At 46.1% G+C, this 18850-nt stretch overlaps 1 protein-coding gene across 4 annotated transcripts in view; it reads left to right on the top strand.

The window, feature by feature from the left end:
* Positions 1 to 18850, top strand: part of Abcc4 (ATP binding cassette subfamily C member 4) — a 219068-nt gene that overhangs the window by 97581 nt on the left and 102637 nt on the right. For all 4 annotated transcript variants that reach the window (XM_029541572.1, XM_021203338.2, XM_029541573.1 and 1 more), the window contains exons 14-19: positions 3935 to 4031; positions 8127 to 8336; positions 10182 to 10322; positions 10630 to 10667; positions 10983 to 11077; positions 12848 to 12994. In XM_029541572.1, coding sequence (XP_029397432.1) covers positions 3935 to 4031; positions 8127 to 8336; positions 10182 to 10322; positions 10630 to 10667; positions 10983 to 11077; positions 12848 to 12994 — 728 coding nt within the window. The remainder of the gene's footprint in view (positions 1 to 3934; positions 4032 to 8126; positions 8337 to 10181; positions 10323 to 10629; positions 10668 to 10982; positions 11078 to 12847; positions 12995 to 18850) is intronic.

Raw genomic sequence — 18850 nt, 5'->3', positions numbered from 1 at the left:
CCCACCCGGGGGTCCATCCTATAATCAGCTACCAAACGCAGACACTATTGCATATGCCAGCAAGATTTTGCTGAAAGGACCCTGATATAGCTGTTTCTGTGAGGCTATGCAAATGCCTGGCAAATACAGAAGTGGATGCCCACAGTCATCTATAGGATAGAACACAGAGACCCACCCCATTGGAGGAGCTAGAGAAATTACTCAAGGAACTGAAGGGGTCTGCAACCCTATAGGTGAAACAACAATATGATCTAATCCGTTCCTCCAGAGCTCTTGTCTCTAGCTGCATATATAGCAGAAGATGGCCTAGTCAGCCATCGTTGGGAAGAGATTCCTCTTGGTCTTGCAAACTTTATATGCCCCATACAGGGGAACGCCAGGGCCAAGAAGTGGGAGTGGGTATACAGGGGAGCAGGGTGGGGGTAGGGTATAGGGGACATTCAGGATAGCATTTGAAATGTAAATGAAGAAAATATCTAATAAAATAAGTTTAAAAAGATACACATCAAAAAAAAAAGAAATTTTACTTTAAAAAATTTTAAAGACTTTTGGAAAAAAAAAAACCCACCTAACTTAGGGAAAGTATAAAACCACTAGTTAGAAAATTATTCTAAGTATTTGCATTATCTTGGCTGTGATTGAAGTTGTTAGGAAGAAAGCATCTGAGACCTTTGGCTTGGGCCTTGCACATGTGAGAGCCCACAGGGCGGAGTGTTAACCCCTCCCTGGCAGTCACATGAAGGGATGAAGGCAGGTGGTCCTGAGTGAGGGCAAGCCTTGAGGGCTGCATCCAAGGAAGGTTTATCGGGTTGAGAGATGTAGGTGAGAACTAAGCCACATCACGGCTTGCTGAAGGGGGAAAATTTAATCCTTCATATAGTGCCTGAAGGGATACATAGATTATATGTAGAGTTGGGAGCCTTGGTTCTGCTAACAGCTGAGTTCTAGAAGAACCTTCAGTCTTTTATAAAGACTTTCGGTCCCCAAGTGGAAGCAACGATGGCTAGAAGCCTAGGAAGGGTGAGGGCTTAGCTGACAGGGTTTGAGCACTGGTGGCTCTGTTCTGGACCTTCCCCTGTGTCTGCCCGTTGTTTCTCAGATAAGCAGCCTCAACATCTTTGTTATTTATCATTTTTCATATTAAAAAATTAAACTATAATTATGTCATTTCCCCCCTTTCCTTTCTTCCCTGCAACTCCTCCCATGTGTCCCGGAGCCCTTGTTCCCTCTTAGAATCATGGCTTCTGTTTCTTTAGTTCTTATTATATCACACACACACACACACACACACACACACACACACACACACACACACACACACAGCCCTAAATACATAAATACAACCCAGGCAGTCTACATGATGCTCCACACGTGGTTGTGAGGTGCCTAGCGGCCTCTGTTGATGCGTCTGTAATATAACTCCTGCACCTAAAATGCTCATGGAACATCACCGGGAAATGGGAGGAAACACTGTGGGAGCAGGAGGAACAGGAAGTTCCCGTGTCTTCTAGACATGTCAGAAGCTACACCCATTAATGCACACCAGCATGGCCACCTAAACAAAACCTGAACAAGGATGACAGCAATAGGCATGCTAACGTGGAAGAAGAGAAGCTCAAGAGGTCTCCACTCTACACAGAGAACTACAAGCATCTGGTACATAACGCCGAGAGCCGGAGAAATAGCCTTCCCCAGGGAAGAGTGCAGCAATTGGTTATCCAACCCCCAATGGTCAGCCCCGAGAGCGTCCATACACATAGGATGTTCCACAGACTGACTGGGTTGTATTCGTCAAAGTGTGTGTGTGTCCAAGATCTGTGATGTCACGATGATGTCGCTAGCTCTGGGTACTTACTTAGGTTCCCAGTGCTAAGCATCCTTTCCCTCCCATTGATAGCTCCCCCAGTCCAGTTACAGAGTGGCTGGCCACTGCTTAGACATGAGTGCCTCCATTGCACCTCAGGCTGTCAGGCCCTGCTCGTTGTCATTGTGTATAGGTGTCGCCGGGTAGGACTGTGGATTGCTTCCTTTCTTTGGAGGTTTGCCTAGCACCTTCCAGTGGTACGAGAGCTATCTTCATGGAGAAGTAGCCTTACTTTTGAGATTAAGAAACTAAGGTTCCATGAGACTTAGCAACTAGCTAGTCAGAGGAGACAGAGATTGGAAGAGCTTGATTCCAAGACTTTCTATGGCTCTCCACCTGACAGGCAGAGTCCGCTGGGTTGTGGCCTGCAGCCTGCCAGCTGCTCTGTGTGAGGACAGCCGAACCCAGGGCAGCCGCAGGAGCTCTGTGGCGGGTGGCCCTTAACGGGCTGCTTCTTAGCTAAGGGTGTGCCAAGGCTGGGCTCACCTGGGTTTGCTGTGAGCATGTGACAACAATCACAACCTCGGAGATTGTGCACTTGAGGTCATTGATGCCTTCTCTTTTAAGATTTGGAGATTTTAGTTCTTAAAGAAGATAATGTGCGCCCAGAACAGAAGAGTAGGTGGTTGCAGAGACTGGGTGTGGCCTCATTCACTTTCCCACCCCCTGTTATTGAGGAAAAGAGGTTGATAAATGTGCATCAGTAAAAGTTACTGAGGTTCTAAGGACATTCATTTACTTGCTTTTATTCTTATTACTCATTTTTGTTGTTGTTGTTGTTGTTGTTGTTGTTGTTGTTGTTAGACAGAGTCTCATGTAGACCAACCAGGCTGGCACCAAACTTGCTATATAGTGGAGGATGTCCTTGACCTCCTAATGCCTCCTCTCTCACCCCCTCAGTGCTGGGATTGCAGGAATGTATGTGCTTATGTGGTGCTTATATGGTGTTGGAGTTCAAACCCAGGGCGTTGTATGTGCTAGGCCTGTGCTCTGCTACCTGAGTTCTATCCCTACCCCTAAAGATTTTTATCAATTAATGTACACATTATAAGCAATCACCTATGTACCATCTAAGCAAGAAAGTCATAGCCACATTTTCATGTGATGATGTAAGTCCGCTTCTTCAGTTCCTACATCACAATAAGGTAACTAGAATTTGGGGCTGGAGAGATGGCTCACTGGTTAAGAGCACCGCCTGTTCTCCCAGAGGTCCTGAGTTCAATTTCCAGCCACCACATGGTGGCTCACAACCATCTGTGATGGGATCTGATGTCCTCTTCTGGCATGCAGGGAGAACACTATACATAATAAATAAATCTTTGAAAGAAAGAAAGAAAGAAGAAAAACAAGGTGATGGTACCTGAAAAAATACATCCAAGGTTGACCTTTGGTCTCCATCATAAACACTTGCATGCCATGTGCATATTAAAAAAAAAATAGTTAGAATTTTAGTCAAATTTTAGAATTTTCATGTTTTGGAATACTATTTTTGTTTAACTGCTTTTATCATTGGCCACAGAAATTTCTTTCTTTGTCATGTAAATTTGCAAATTTGCATAATCATTAAACTAAGTTTGAGAAGAAAAATTAGTAGTCAAAGAAAGCCCTTTGTGCTGGTTACTTTTCAGTCTGCTAGCGCAAGGCTCAGGTGCTTACAGCGCGTTTGAATGCTTAGCCCAGACTATTAATTTATTTTTGTATATAATTTTTAAGATTCATTTTTACTACTTTTCAGTCCTGTGTGTGTGTCTCTGTGTGGGTATATGCCCATAAGTGTAAGTCCCCTCAGGGTCCAGAAGAGGTCCTTGCATGGCCTGAAGTTGAAATTACTATAGCTGTTGACTGCTGCCCAGCGTGGGTGGTGAGAACAGAACTCAGTTCCTCTGGGAGAGCAGTGTCTACCGTTAACTGCTAACCTGTCTCTCCAGCTTGTATCTCGTTGGCCTTTAAACATATTTTAAACCACACACTCCTGCTGTGTTGACATGTCCTCGTTATGGCTTGAGCATCTGTCTGTAGTTGTGAGAGCCCTGCTAATGTGCTTTTTCCTCTGGCGGCTTCCGTTGGCAGGTGTATCTGTCAGACTTTGCACGAGAAGATCACCATTTTAGTGACTCACCAGTTACAGTACCTCAAAGCTGCAAGCCACATCCTCATACTCAAAGATGTAAGTAATTCCTTTTTAAAAAGCAGACTCGGAGTGTGTTAGGAGAGTTTTTTGATGCAGATTTTAAGCTGCGGCATTCAGAGAAAGAAATGCCCTTGAGAAGAAAGTAAAGCAGACCCAAGAGCAATGTTCCCCGTTTCTTGAAGGCACGACCTGGGCGTGAGTAACTTAGATGTCCACTGAACCAGCTAGACCCTCAGGTGTGTTGAAACTCGGGTTTCCCATCAGAGTGTGTTCCAGGGACTCCCCGGGAAGCCGGAAAGCTCCCTTCCCTTCCTTTATTTTCCATCTATTTCCTAGAGTTGAGATTCACATCTTTGAGGATATCCGAAGGACTTCTAGGAATATCATCAGTATGAGGTCTGGGGATGTGGCCCCCGTGGAAGAGAGTCTGCCTGGCATGCACAAAAGCCTGGGTCTCGTCCCCAGCACTCCATACACTGGGTGTGCTTGTGCATCGCTTTATTCTCAGGGGTAGAGGATCCAAAGTTCAAGGCCAGACTGGGATACATGAAAACCTGTTTCATGTACTCTGGCAAACAAGCAACAGGTGCAGATTAGCGTGGCGTGGAACGGCAGGCAGGCAAGAGGGCAGGCAGGCAGGCAGGCTGGCAGGCGGGCAGGCGGGCGGGCAGGCAAGAGGGCAGGCAGGCTGGCTGGCGGGCAGATGATAGCAAGGAAGACCCTAGCAGGAAGCAGAAACGTCAGTTGTATTAGTCCTCATACATACAGATTATAAAATTGCTCCCTCAAATTTGCAAGCTGCTCTAGGGAGGAGATTAATGATGGTGGAGGTACTGTTTTCTTAGAGGTTTTCGTTTCATCTCTCCAAGACCTAAGTCACAGTAGATAATTTGGAAGTTACATCTTCCATGTGTCCTGGATTGCCATCTACTGTTTGCCTAAAGAGTATCTTTCACAACAAAAACCAGTGAATGTGTGAGCAGCCCCCGCTCAGAGCTGCCTGGCCACTGTGGCTACTTGATGCTGCCCTGCACAGGTGCTTCATTGTGCTGACTCAGGACGCAGTAGCCTGCCAGGTGATCCCTTGCCACCGTAGGCCTCCATTCCACACAGTAGGGGTGAGAAGGCTCATGGGACAGTGACAGGAAAATATAATGACTGCTAGACCTATACCTGGGGAGGGGCATCTGAGGCGGTGCTAGAGGGAGATTACCTGGCATGTTTGGATGAACAACTTGAGTCTCCATGTTCATGCCGAGTGAGCTGGGCCTAGAGGGAGTTGGGGTTAGAGCGCAGGACAGTGACCTGGACTGGCATGGCTCCTGTTGTTTTATGCCTAGCATGGAGGAAATGGGGTCTCATATCTGACTTTTACCTATCCTTTCCTACCCCTCTTCCTGTTAGGCTGTAGCAGTGGTAGTCAGTCTTGTAGTTCAGAAGGTCGAAAAATATGCTTAGGTCAGTGACTCAGGACTGCTAGAGGGGACGGTTGTGAGCTGGGGACTGAATATGCTAGGAAGTTATTATCTCACCGGGCCAAAGCCCGCCGGTGTGTTAGGCCCAATGCCAGTGCTGTCTCTGAAAGCTTTGGGCACATCCCTTTCTTGCCTCTTTCACCCTTGGCCTGTAGCTGCCATGTTCCAGGTTCTGTCTCTGTCATTATAGGTGCAGGCTGTGTTTGTCCAGATGTTTTCTTATTACTCCAGCCTGGTCTCGCATGACTTCGCTTTCTCCTGACTATCTCTGCAAAGGTCCTGTTTCTCCATAAAGCCACATTCATTCGTCCCAAGGTTTAGAGCTGCAGTGTCTCAAGGGATAGGGCCACCATCTAACTAACCCCTGATGAAAACTCATCCTACTGCGATCAAAATTAGCAGGACATTTTCAGAGGTGCTGGTGACGTGCCGCGTCTCCTCCTTGGCATGTTTTCTTTGGTGCGTGGGTGCTTATCCTCTGCGGGGGTGGGGGTGGGGGTGGGGGAGGGCCAAGTTCTCCACCATAGGTAGGAAGCAGCCCCCTGAGCTCCTGCCTGTGTTTACTGCTTCCTTTATTCAGCATTGTTAACCACTGAGAAATTCCAACATAACGTAACAAAATAAAAGAGAAAAGGACAAAACGAAAACACATCACACTGAAGCTGGACCTGACAAAAAGCTGTGAACAGGCACAAGCACCACTCACTCACATACTCAGGAGTTCCATGAAAATGCTAAACTGGAAGCTATAGTCTATGCACAGAGGTCCTGGTGCAGGCCCATGTGAGCCCTGGGCTTGCTATGAGTTCATATGACCTTAGTTGATTCAGAAGGCCTGTTTTCCTGGTGTCCTCTATCCCTGCTGGCTCATAGGCCCTTTCCCCTCACATCTGTGTTTTTTTCTGAGCCCTGGGGGAGAGATTTTGTGGAGAGAACAAGTCACTTTATAAGCAGAAAGGGTCAGAGACCCAGTGTTTGTGTGGAGTCCCTGCTGCAAAGCCCTTCGGGCCGCAGTTGTAGAAGGGTACAAGGAAGAACTTACATGAGAAACCCAACACCAGACACACTGAGACCCCACCTCCCCAACCTCCCAGGAGCACCACCCACAGGACCAAGTCTTTCATTACACATGGAGGAACATAAATAATTAAGCTATAATCTAAACCACAGGATCCTTCTGTAATCCCTTGACCAACGATAGAAATGACAAATTCATGTTAGCCAGAGTTCACCATGTTTGTGTACAGCTATTCTCGGAGAGGTAGATCACACATTCTTATGGCACACCGGCTGTGTGGTGATAGTGGAGCGCCTGCAGACGTCCTCTAGTGCTTCCTTGATACTTCATGCGGCTACCAAAGAGAGGCGAGGAAGCTGTCAATCAAAGTCCCATCAAATATATTCTCACCACAAAGAAGATTATGGGAGGCAGGGTGACTATCCCCTTAGCAACAACTTAGTGCGTCAGCCGTTTCCTATCCCCCTCCCCCCGGGGAAGAGAAGCTCAGATTCCTCAGGCTGGAAAACAATTAATTTCATGTGCAGAGAGCTGAATATTCTGCCTGCAGAGCCAGTAGGTATAGAATAGCTTTGTCACCTGTCTGCACATGGTGGCCGTTTTCTGAGATCTTGCCTCCTGCATATTCTGAGTTTTGTTTTTAGCACTCAACAATTTATTCACCCACTAGCAGGGACCCTGGAGAGAGGAAGGCCTGCTCTTACTGTTAGCCTGGTCCCTGTCTAAGAGCACAGAGGATGGTTGCCCCTTTCGCCCCCTCTCTGGAAACGTCCTGTCTATCAGTAGTTTCCGAGGTGTCTTACTGATCCTGAGGGGAAGGGCATAATTGTGTTAACAAGTGTGCAAATCGAATCTTGCCTTCTAAGTGCTGCAGGATGTGGTGCATCAGCAATAACTTCCTAATTCTTTAGCTGTCAGACTGTTAAAAGCCCAACAGCACTGGGATTTTCCTCAGTGGAGCACTGTGATTCGGGTGGGGCCACGGGGAGGACACGGGAGGAGGTGGGGCCCAGGGCCATTTTCTATAATCTGACCACTTCTCACTTCAGAGCTGTTCTCCTTTTGATTCAGTGCCCCAGGATTTTGCCCAGTACTCGTTTGTGACTTTAGATAAATCATGTGAGTCTTTCTTCATGGTATACCATTGTGAAGATATTCTCCTTTGGCCAGGAAGAAACCACCTGATTAGATGTTGTGTGCTTTGTTGAGTCTTTGGTGAGGATCTTAAATCTGGGGGCAAGCTTTAGTCTGGAATTTAGACCTGGAAGTTTGCACACATCTTGTCTCAGAGCGGGCAGCCAGCTAAGGCTGGGTCAGTTCATCCTACCTAGGCAGAGATACTCACTCCACCTCGCTGACCCTGTGGATTCTCCCATCATCTATGCTTTTTGCTTCCTTCAGTGCCCGTTGTGTTTGGGCTGTCAAGCACAACAACAAGTTGGTTTTATATTGCTGAGCACCTAGAATTTGGCAGGAAGCAGAATTCTCACTTGGGGTGGCTAAGTTGAGCTACAACATACTTGTCAACCGGGACCCCAGACCCCAGAGCGATCACAACTTAAGGCCAGTTGACTTTTGGGCCAGTTGATTTAAGTTATCAAGTACAAATATCTGCCTCTAAAATTCCTTTTGTTTTAGGGTGAGGTGGTGCAGAAGGGGACCTACACCGAGTTTCTGAAATCGGGTGTGGACTTTGGCTCCCTGTTAAAGAAAGAAAATGAGGAAGCAGAGCCCTCCACAGCCCCAGGAACCCCGACACTCAGGAACCGAACCTTCTCTGAGGCCTCGATTTGGTCCCAGCAGTCATCCAGACCCTCGATGAAAGACGGGGCCCCAGAGGGCCAAGACGTGAGTTTGTCTCCTGTTCTGGGGTTCTCTTTTGCGTTCACAGACCTTGCAATCCGCTCAGTCACTCTGCTGGTGGCAACTGCGTTTGTCCTGGAGTCGGACTTGTGACTCTTAAGGCGTTATGAAATGTCACCGGTAGGATTAACATAGAGTAAAGGGGACCAGCCCCGGCTGTGGCCTTCTCTTGGGTGTGGGCTGGAGGATCTCACAGACATCCAAAGTGGCTATGCTACTACAAGTTCCAAAGGTCTGTGTGACTGGTGGATGTCTGAAGTTTAGGATTTATCACAGGCAAATCTTAGCTTTTGCATCCAGAGACTAAACATGAAGAAGACCTTAGAGCTGTGCTTCTGAACTGTCCTAACACTGTGTGACCATTTATTACTTCACAACTGTAATTTTGCTATGTTATGAGTTATAATGCATGTCTATGTGTTTTCTGATGGTCACCCTAAAGGGGTCACCCACAGGGGTGAGTACCACTGATTTAGGGTCTCGCTTTGTTCATGTTACTTCTGCTACCTTTTATTTTTTGTCGCCCATTATCACTGTAGGTGGCTGACAGGAGTTACTTGGCCTATCTTTGATGCTTTATTTTAGTCAAGAAGGACACAGAACTGCTAATGGAACCCATGACAGACTTTTTAGAGTTAGCTCCCTTTCTACCTTATGAGCCTGAGGGCTGCATCTTATTCTTGACTGAGTGTGCAGCAATCAGCAGAGATCCATGTATACCTTTAGGGCATAGGTCTGTACCACATCCTAGCCTTTCAAGCAAGTATGCACTAGTGCTCCTCTAAAAAGAGGATCATCTTGGTCAGCTGGTGGTGTACTCGGGAGGCGGAGGCAGGGGGATTGCTGAGTTTGAGGTCAGCCTGGGCTACATACAGAGTGAGTTCTAGGACAGCCAAGGCTACACACAGAAGCCCTGTCTTGGGAGGGAAGGAAGGAAAAAAGAAAGAGAGGGAGGGAGGGGAAGGAAGGAAGGAAATAAGGAAGGAAGGAAGGAAGGAAGGAAGGAAGGAAGGAAGGAAGGAAGGAAAGAAGGAAGGGAAGAAGGAAGGAAGGAAGGGAAGAAGGAAAGAAGGAAGGAATGGAAGAGAAGGTAAGAAGGAAGAAAGAGGAAGGAAGAGAGGAAGGAAGGAAGAGAGGAAGGAAAGAAAGAAGAAAGAGGAAGGAAGGAATGAAGGCAGGCAGGCAGGCCATCCCATCTCTTGGCATTGACATGGCTTGGGTTTGGGTCTAGGACTCCCAAGGGTAGCAAGGTTCGAGGGAGTTCAAGTTTATATAAACGCATCTTGTGTGCAGATAACCTGGGTACTTCTGTATATTTCACAGCCTCCCTAGATTACTTATAATTTGCAATACAGTATAAATAGTGTATCGACCCTTGATACATGGAATTACTGGGGAATAGTGGCCAAGAAAAGTGTCCATGCATGTTCGGTACCGATGACTATTTTTCCCCCTCTGAATCTTTTCAGTTTGTGAGAGCAGAACCCAAACGTGCCGTGTCTGGCTACGCTTGCAGCTGTCTTTGCTGTCCACACCCCCAGTCTCCACACCTAGGAGCTTGGATGACTCTGGCATAAACGGATGTGTTATCTTCCCTCTCTTGTAGAGGTTTCAACTCAGCTACTCTGCTCGGCTAGCAGTTTGAGCCATTTGGTCATTCTTGGTTGTTTTGGTGCTGCCGTTGAGCTCAGAGCCTTGCGTGGACTATGCGTGCGCCCTGCTGCCGACCCGTTCTCCCACGCTGGCCTGCTTTCCTGCAGCGTCGTCAGCAGTCACCGTCCGAAGGCTTTTGTGCTTCCCTTTCACTTACTGCCCTTCTTCCCTCTGCAGGCCGAGAACACGCAGGCAGCGCAACCCGAGGAGAGCCGTTCAGAAGGGAGAATTGGCCTCAAGGCCTACAAGAATTACTTCTCGGCGGGCGCATCCTGGTTCTTCATCATTTTCCTTCTGCTGCTTAACATGGTGGGCCAGGTACATAGTGAAACCTGTGCCCTCATGCATGGGTTTACAGTGGGGTGTGCTGTGTGGCAGGGAGCAGCTGGAGTGTGGTTAACCAGAGTCGAGAATTGTATAGAAGAAAAAAAGTGGGGTTACCTTGTAAGAGCTTAGCAGTGACATCTTGTCTGGGAAGTTGGGCTTGGCACAGCCCTGAGCCGGCTGCCCATCCTAACACATGCTCTGGAAACCTTCTCTGCATCCCATGTCTTCAGCCATTTTGAGTTTCGAGTTTGGGAGTCACGCACGTCACGCCAACGCTGTGTCTCGCTTCCCTCCGCAGGTTTTCTATGTTCTTCAGGACTGGTGGCTTTCCTACTGGTAAGTTCTTCTGGAGAGGTGGGGTCTGTTAGGCCTTCTATTATAACCCCAGTCACCTGTAGAGGAAAAGTGAAGGCTTGCTGGGGGAGTGTGACCTACACCGCTCTTTATCTACATCTGGTCGTCAGTGGCACCTTGAGAACGGAACGTCACGGTTCAAAGTTTAAAAGGCAGATGCATACATAAAGCATTGTGTGAGCTGAGAATTGCTTTCTGGCACAAGACATTCCTCTTAAGCTTAGGTTCCTTTTGTTTTGTTTTTACCTAAATCTATACCTTAGTAATTTTTTTTTCCCTCCCGTCTTCCTCCCTTAGGGCAAACAAGCAAGGTGCACTGAACGACACCGGAAATGCGAATGGAAACATCACGGAGTCCCTAGATCTCAGCTGGTACTTAGGAATTTACGCAGGTAATGTTCAGTCATTTGGTCTATTATCTGAGGGCCTGAGGTGCTTTCAATGGGCCTGTGTGAGGAATCAGAGCTCCTAGGAGTAATTCAGTAATGTCTTAGCAGATTAGGAGACTCTGTCGCATTTACTCTGTGAATTAATTAGAATAATTTTTTTTTTTTTTAAATCTACCCGGAGAAAGAGGTTGAATGAAGACTCTTAATTTGCTCTGTACTGGATTTTGAAAGTTAAACTAGGATTGAGCGTTCAGAAAACCAGCCACTGGAAATATGTGACTATTGTCTAGTCTAATAGGTCGCTTTAGCTCAATCTTATATCATTATATGAATGGGCAGGGGGATTAGAAACGGATCCCCACCCCATGGTTTGGATTGTTCTGGTTCTGACTGAGTAAGCCCAGGCCTTTATTGAACTTGGATGGAATCCTCTGGCAGCAAGACCCCCCAAATCGAAGCATTATCCCCTCACAGGTATGCAAAGCTCCATACCGCACACTGCTCATCTCTCAGGCTAAGCAGGGAGAGACCCAGTGTGTAGGAATTAAAACTCCTTCTCTTTCCTACCTTGAGACCAACAATGTTATCACGTCTCCGACTGTGTGGTTAATTTAACATTTGGTTTGCCAGGCTAATATTAACACCACACTTCTGTTTTCACAAGAGTGCCCGGAATAAGTGTAGAGTTACTTTTAAAAAGAAAATCCTCATCTAAAATTTCAAGTGTTCCCACGGGAGACACTCATTCAGGCTTTCCTTGGCTGGAACGAACTATCGCTGTTAGAACCCATTCACCGAGGCTTGGAACTTATTTTGTTGAACTCTCGCTAAGAAACCTAAATCCACTGACTGCTTACCATCCCTACTGGCAGCCTGTGTGAAACCTAAAGGGAAACAGATCCATTATCTATTCAAGTAGCCTGGGCGGCCAAGGAAAACTCCAGTGTATGGAGTTTTAGAATTAAGTACCTTTCAGGGGTTAAGGCTGCTTCATTAGAAGGCAACGTGTTTACCACATCAGCTCTTCCTGGTCTTTGTTGCAACGTGAGCTACAAGCTAATAGAAACTAGGAAAGCAGAGTTAGGGGGGTAGTTCAAGGTAGGGCGCTTGCCTCCTGTGTGTAAAGATGCAGCGTCTCCAGCGTGACACAGCACACCATGCCTCCCCACGTATGCATCCGTGCGGAGTGGCTATTCGAGAATGCCTTAATGAAATGCAGAGTTTAAACGCTGCTCATTTAAACTGTGATATGTTTCCATGAGATATACATTGAGCGATTAGCTTACTATTTAGTTCTCTTATGGTAAAACATGATTTGTATGTTCTCACAATTCAACCCTCTAAAAGTTTTCCTAGGTGTAACCCAATGTGATATTTTCAAATTCTTTAAAGCCACTCAGGGAGTTTACTACAAGGAAAAGCTAACCCGTTCCGATCCTCTTCCCCATGAACACCCCGTGTTGGTATCAGAACCCACCACAGCGCTAGATTTGGGGACTTGTAAAAAACAGGTGGGATATGGAGGCAGAAATCTTTCCTCTGAGGTTTTAGTAGGACATGCAATTCGTTTTTAAAGCCTAACGTTTATACTTTATCTGCCCCACCCTACATAGGTATTTTCTGTTAGCTTTTCTCAGTGTGTCTCATAAATGCACATCACATTTATGTGGAACCTAGATGTTTATGGAAAAGATCAGTGATATCTTTATAAACTGTGGTGTTGTTGAAGGAAATGTGTCGTTTCCTCAGAATCCTGCTCTTCCTTCATTTCAGGTTTAACTGCGGTCACCGTCCTTTTTGGCATAGCAAGATCCCTACTGGTGTTCTATATCCTTGTGAACGCTTCCCAAACTTTGCACAACAGGATGTTTGAGTCCATCCTGAAGGCTCCCGTGTTGTTCTTCGACAGAAATCCAATAGGTAAGTCAGCTGCTGAGCTCCCCAGTAAATGTGTCTTGTTAAGGCACGTACGCGACGAAGGTCTGATGGCATTCTGGTCTTTGAGAAAGGAGGAAATCACTCTGTGTGTCTGTTCATTCTCTACAGTAAGCTCTTCCAATACTTCTCTCCTACAATAGGGAATCTAAGTCTCAGCTGCATGGAGTTATCTCGGAGTGTATGGGTGTAGGACAGCGCACCGGCATTCAGTTTGCAGAGTAAGTTGTGAATCTAGTTGTCACTCTGCTCACAGAGCTCCCCGCATAACTTGCGGGCAGAGTGTAGTTGCACAGTTTCTAAGACACCTACTGTGTGTACACAACATTGGTCTATACCACTTTTTAAAGAGTCTTACTAGGAGGACCGCCCTCTGAGCCGGAAATGAGGGGCTGTGCCCTTCTTGTCTGGGGAGGACCGTTTCTTTCGTGAACTATGTGGACTTTGACCTGACTGATAATGAAGATAAGTCTGAAACCCCCAAAGTGTGATCAGCCCTTAGTAAATTTTATTTTATCTTGTTGATTATGATATAGCATAAATGTATTCATTATTTGTTATTTTGAGGTAGTGTCTTGCTACTGTAGTCCTGGGCAGACTGGAAGTCACTGCATAGCCCAGGCTGACCCTGAACTGATGACAGCTCTCTTGTCTTTTCCTCACAAGTGTTGAGATGCTCGCATGCACCACAACATTCGCTTTAACACTGCTTTAAAAGTGAACAGCAACCCCCACTTTCCTTCTTTGTTTTACCGTCGCCCATGAACTCCGTGGCTTATAAGTACGCTTTGGTTGCATGACATCGTGTCTTTGCATGAATGGATAACGGCCCCCATGATGGTCCTCTGACCCACTTGCTTCTGCAGGAAGCTCCTTGGTCCAAGTTCCTAGAAAGCGTTAGTCATCCTCACCGTGATCACCTGGGGGTCAGGGGTGGGGCTTGAGGCCCCTTTGTTTATGCAGGTGGTAATCAGTGGGACCTGTTGTGGAGGACTGAGGTAACACAGATATCTGTGACCGCCATTAAGGAGCTGCTGGATCAAGAGCAGAGCATTTGCATAGTATCAGATGAGCAATTTTGAATAGGATATGTTGGTGGGAAGTGTGGACCCTGGTGCCTCTGGCTGTCTTGGCTCCCTCCATGTGAGAATCACTGGTTATGGCTGTGGCAGTGCTCATAGGCCGGGTTCTCAATTTCCCCGTGCCTTGGCATTCACATGCATGAAATGGGGACACTGTCCGTACCCATCATATTAGAAACTAAGACTTAAGCAGGTGAGAGATTCTTCAGTGCTCCAAGTGGCTTCAGCCCCACCGCCAGTTCCCAGTGAGTGAGTCCAGTGGAAGTGCAGGGTTCTTGCCTGTGGGGTGGAATCCCGACCTTTACTGTTTTATGTGATTGTTGTGAACCACAGTTGTCACATGCGGTTCAGCTGGGGCTGTGGTCAGAAGTTCGCTGGAGGATTTGGTGCTGTGATCGATATCGCTGCTCAGCTTAGCCGGCACCTGAGAGTTATATGTACACCCGGAACGCTTAGTGCTGTGCTGTGACTCTGCTCCCGGTCCTACTAACCAGGTGCTTCATGTTCGAGAATCGTAAGCTTTTCCTGGTACCGATTTTCTTACTTATTGAGGGATTTAGGGCCCAGTCTAAATCTTGGATAACTAATCTTATGTCAAGTCAGAAGTATTCATTTTGCTTCTCTGTTCTGAGTCTGTTAGCAGGATTTTCTTCCTTCAATGAAAACAGAGCCCCAATGAACCCCAAACTAGTCCTCATATGAGGAATAAACACAAATTGTTAACCTTTTTTTTAGTGGAGTACTTAAAATACATTTTAAAACTTTTTAAGATTTAAGCTTTCATGTGAGCAAAATTCTGCACATTTTAAAATGGTGAAGAGACACAGCCTATGAATTATGCTATCTATAGTCTATACCATTAATTATTTATGTACTGCAGTGGTTATGTAACATATAATGTGTACAGAAGCATCCTTGTTATGTCATGCCTTCTCGGTTACCAGCTTTGTTTGCTGAGCAATGTAAAGACACAGCAGCATGTCTTTAGAAGGTGCTGCTTCAGGGACGGCTCCCAGGAGCGACTGAGATCAGCTGGAGTGCCCCACCATCTCTGCATCCCGGCATCCTCTCAGATTTTAGATAACGCGAGGGGACTAGGAAGGTGCTTGCCGGCATCCAGTGTCCAGCAAGTGAGGCACAGAAGGACACTGTTACAGAAACGTGAGGTGGGGTCTCATAGCTTTGCCCCTGCAGAGCCCCTCACCACCTCTGATTCTCAGAGACCATGCGCCGTAATTTAGACGTGTCTTGGTCTTGCACTCATGGGACTTGCCATGCTCCCTACCCTGGACTGTTACCTCTTGGCCCGTGTCCTCCCAGACCTTACACTCTGGGGCTGATCAGTGGGTGACCTTTACCCTTGTCCAGAGACCCAGGTTGTTCCATGGAGGCTGCTTGAAACACTGGCTACCAAGCCTTCACGCCAAGTTCACTGAGGGGTACCTACAGGAGAGAGTGAGCGCGGTCAGACCCGAAGGCACAGGTTTCTTCTGTCTGCTGACATTGCAGAACTAACATCAGCATCCCATATGGCTAATAACCGAGGCCCACACCCTCCTCTCTAAGTCATAAGATGTGAAATCACTCTCAGTGGGATCCACGTGTGAGTGTGCAAAGTTAGTCACAGTGGATTTATGTGATAGGGGCCATAACTGTTTAATCTTGATTTAAGTTCATAATTAGGGTCAATTTTGAACCAAAACAGTGTGTGGCCCGAGATTGCCAAGAGCCAGGTCTCCCTTTTTCCTCTTGATTTTTTTCCTCTTCCTTCTTCTCAGCCCCCCTCCTCTCCTTGGAGGTCACTTGGAGGTGGCTCTTACATGTATTACAGGGCCTCACATCTCAGCTGCAGCCCTGATCTTCCACATCAACATTTACCTTCCATGTTAGCACTGCAGTTCACGAAGATGTTTATAAACAAACCCTGGGTCAAGGGTGTTAATCCCAGTAACAACACTCAGCAGGTTTGCTTTGCAGGGAGCCAGGAACCGGGAGCCCGGCAGCTTCTGACACTGGGCACAAGGGGGCAGCGTGAGCTGCAGAATTGCAGGCGCAGCGTGCAGAGCCCTCGCACTGCAAAACCGGGGATTGCTGTTACAGCCTTCTTGGAAAATTCCCCCTTCCTAGTTTGTGCCTTTGTACCTTGTCAGACTCCACAGAAAAATGTTAAAAAGGCATTTTCTTTTTTGGCCATTTATTGTGACAGAAACATTAGTCAAACCACCGACAGCCCTCCTCCCAGCCCCTCCGGGGTGCACAGCCTAATTCTGAAGAGTTTTTTATTTGTGAAGTCACCTCGGAGCCTAGTTTCCCTAAGGTGTTAGAGAAATCTTCACGTGCTGCTTGGGCACACCTACCATTTCAGAGGATGCTCTGCTCCCCACTCAACACTAGACTCTGGAGAAAGGGCCCTTTTGCCTGGATGTATTTGATTCCTATAGGGTTGGTTCTGACTGACTGCTGTTTTCCACTCAAAACATGAGGGTGGTGGGGAGGGGGGAGGGGGAGGAGAGGATCATTGAGCTTGAGGTTGGTTTCCACAGTGTCTAAAGCCACAGTTCTTTTTTTTTTCTATCCAGTCACGCCACTTCCCCTTTTGCTTTTGGAAACGGGAGAGTAACTGGTAGTGGTCCATTCTTCTGCTGTCTGGTTTTGGTCACACTGCATGTGGCTGACAGCTTCAACTTCAGGTTCATAGAAATACTCATTTGGCAGCGTCAATTTGTCAATCTGCCTGAGAGAAAGAGAGTTGCGGGACTGGCTGATGCGCCCGTCTGTTTCCTCTGGGAGACAGAGTTAATCTCGGGTGGTGGTCAGTATGTTTATTCACATGACAGATTTTTCTGCAATGTTGTGTGCATGCTGGTGTGTGCAGCATTACATAATGTTAAACAAAAGTATTAATTCCACATCACCATTTTTGGTTAAGTATGTGAGAAATAAAATACTGGAAAAAGAGGGGGGGGAGCAGTATATTGACTTGTGTTATTTAAATATGTATTTATATTATGTATATTTAATGTGAATTATATTAAATTGAGAATGTCACCAATAGTCCTAGACTTTAAGATAGACTTTCTCTTACCCATCCTAATAAAAAAGTCTAGAGATCTCATAATGCTTAAGATTCTCAGCTAGACTGAGTGGGAAATTTGGCTTGTAGATGACGTCACAAACATAAACTATTCTGAATTAGGCTTTGCATCCGGGAGGGGCTGGGAGGAGGGCTGTCAGTGGTCTTACTATTTTCCTTCCTCTCCAGCCCGGAAAGGGAGCGTTCAGAATCCGGGGTAAGTTGCTAAAGAACTCTTGAGGAAGTGAAAAGAGAGTTGAAGCCACATGGGAGCGGTCTGTACCGTCAGGAAGGCTGTCTTGCTGGAGCACTGATGAATCCGATTGTCAACATACTTTGTCTTTGCCAGAAAAGCAAGAGAAGAAAGTCCTCAATAGAGAAGAAATCTAATTGCAGGATACCTGTGTGTTTATTCAGTCCCAGTGACCACTGGAGTTAGTGCTAAATGCATATTTTAACAAGTATAATACAGCACTGTCAAAATTACCTTGACAATAATAGGCCTGTTAAATTATAGCTCTATACATGTGGAGGTAAAATGGCTCTGCTTAGCACACATTAATCTATGCCTGTTCACACAAGTGCTTCTGCTGAGCAGGTAGCATGTTTAAACAAGAAATACTGGTCTTAAAACCTCTGATTTATGGTAGGTGTTTTGACACAGCATCATTCAGGCGATTTACAAGGCACGGCTTCGTGTTAAAATATCTCACCGGAGTCATCATTTGGCACCGACATAAATATTCAGCAATGGTGCTGGAAACGGGTGAGATGCCCATTCGTGCCAGATCATCCTGTGTTTCCTTTCAAGTGAGATCTGCCGTGGATACGGCTACAGGAGGTGACGCTTTCTCTTCCTTGAGAGCAGATGAGCTGTAAGAAGTTGAAAATAAGAATAACGGCGTCTTGACAGCTCCCGTGGACTCATCTTGCCCACGTTGGCTTTAATCCTGGCATAAGGCCCATGGGTTAAAAAAAAGAAAGGAAAAAAAAAAAGAAACCAAACAGCCCCTTTCCTTGCTTTATGCACATTGTAAAGGATATATTTGCATGTACACGAGTTAAGTAAAGAGGCCTTTTCTGTTCAAAGGAAGAACTTAGTCATCGGCAGAAAAGCTTTGTTGCAAAACAAAAACACACATTCCCTGTCTCCTTTTTTCCTTGTTAATAATAACAAACGTGAGCGAGTACAGAAGGGTTACATAAAAGATCGCGTTAATCATCGTGATCCTCAATAGCCACGTAAATATTATGTTTTCTGGTTTGAATGAAATAGCTAATGGTTTGAAGTAGGTGTGGCAATTAATTCCTGTCAAGTTGTCACGTATTAAAAATAATGTTTTTTCACATAACAATGGTTATATGTACTTAAACTCTTATGGGGGTGATATTAAGTGATATTTTATGGGCGTTGCCCATTTACTGCTAATAGCATAATAAAAGCCTTTGTTATAAGTTTAAATAGTTACATAGTTACATACATTTGATTGCTGTTGTTATTTAATCAGTAGTCTCTCTAACTGAGATGATTATAGTACTTTTCTACAGCTGGTAAATATTACACTGTTTTAGCCTATGTTTTTAAACCTGCTAGAATGCTCGTATTGCTCTTTATTTGTGGATTTCCTACATGATAAATTGGGCATGGAAATACTGGCAGCTGAGTAACACACACACATGCATGCA

The sequence above is a fragment of the Mus pahari genome, chromosome 8 (assembly GCF_900095145.1).
Source record: "Mus pahari chromosome 8, PAHARI_EIJ_v1.1, whole genome shotgun sequence".
Classification (NCBI taxonomy): Eukaryota; Metazoa; Chordata; class Mammalia; order Rodentia; family Muridae; genus Mus; species Mus pahari.
The sequence above is the reverse complement of the archived record's forward strand: the minus strand, read 5'-3'. Positions and strand labels throughout refer to the sequence as shown.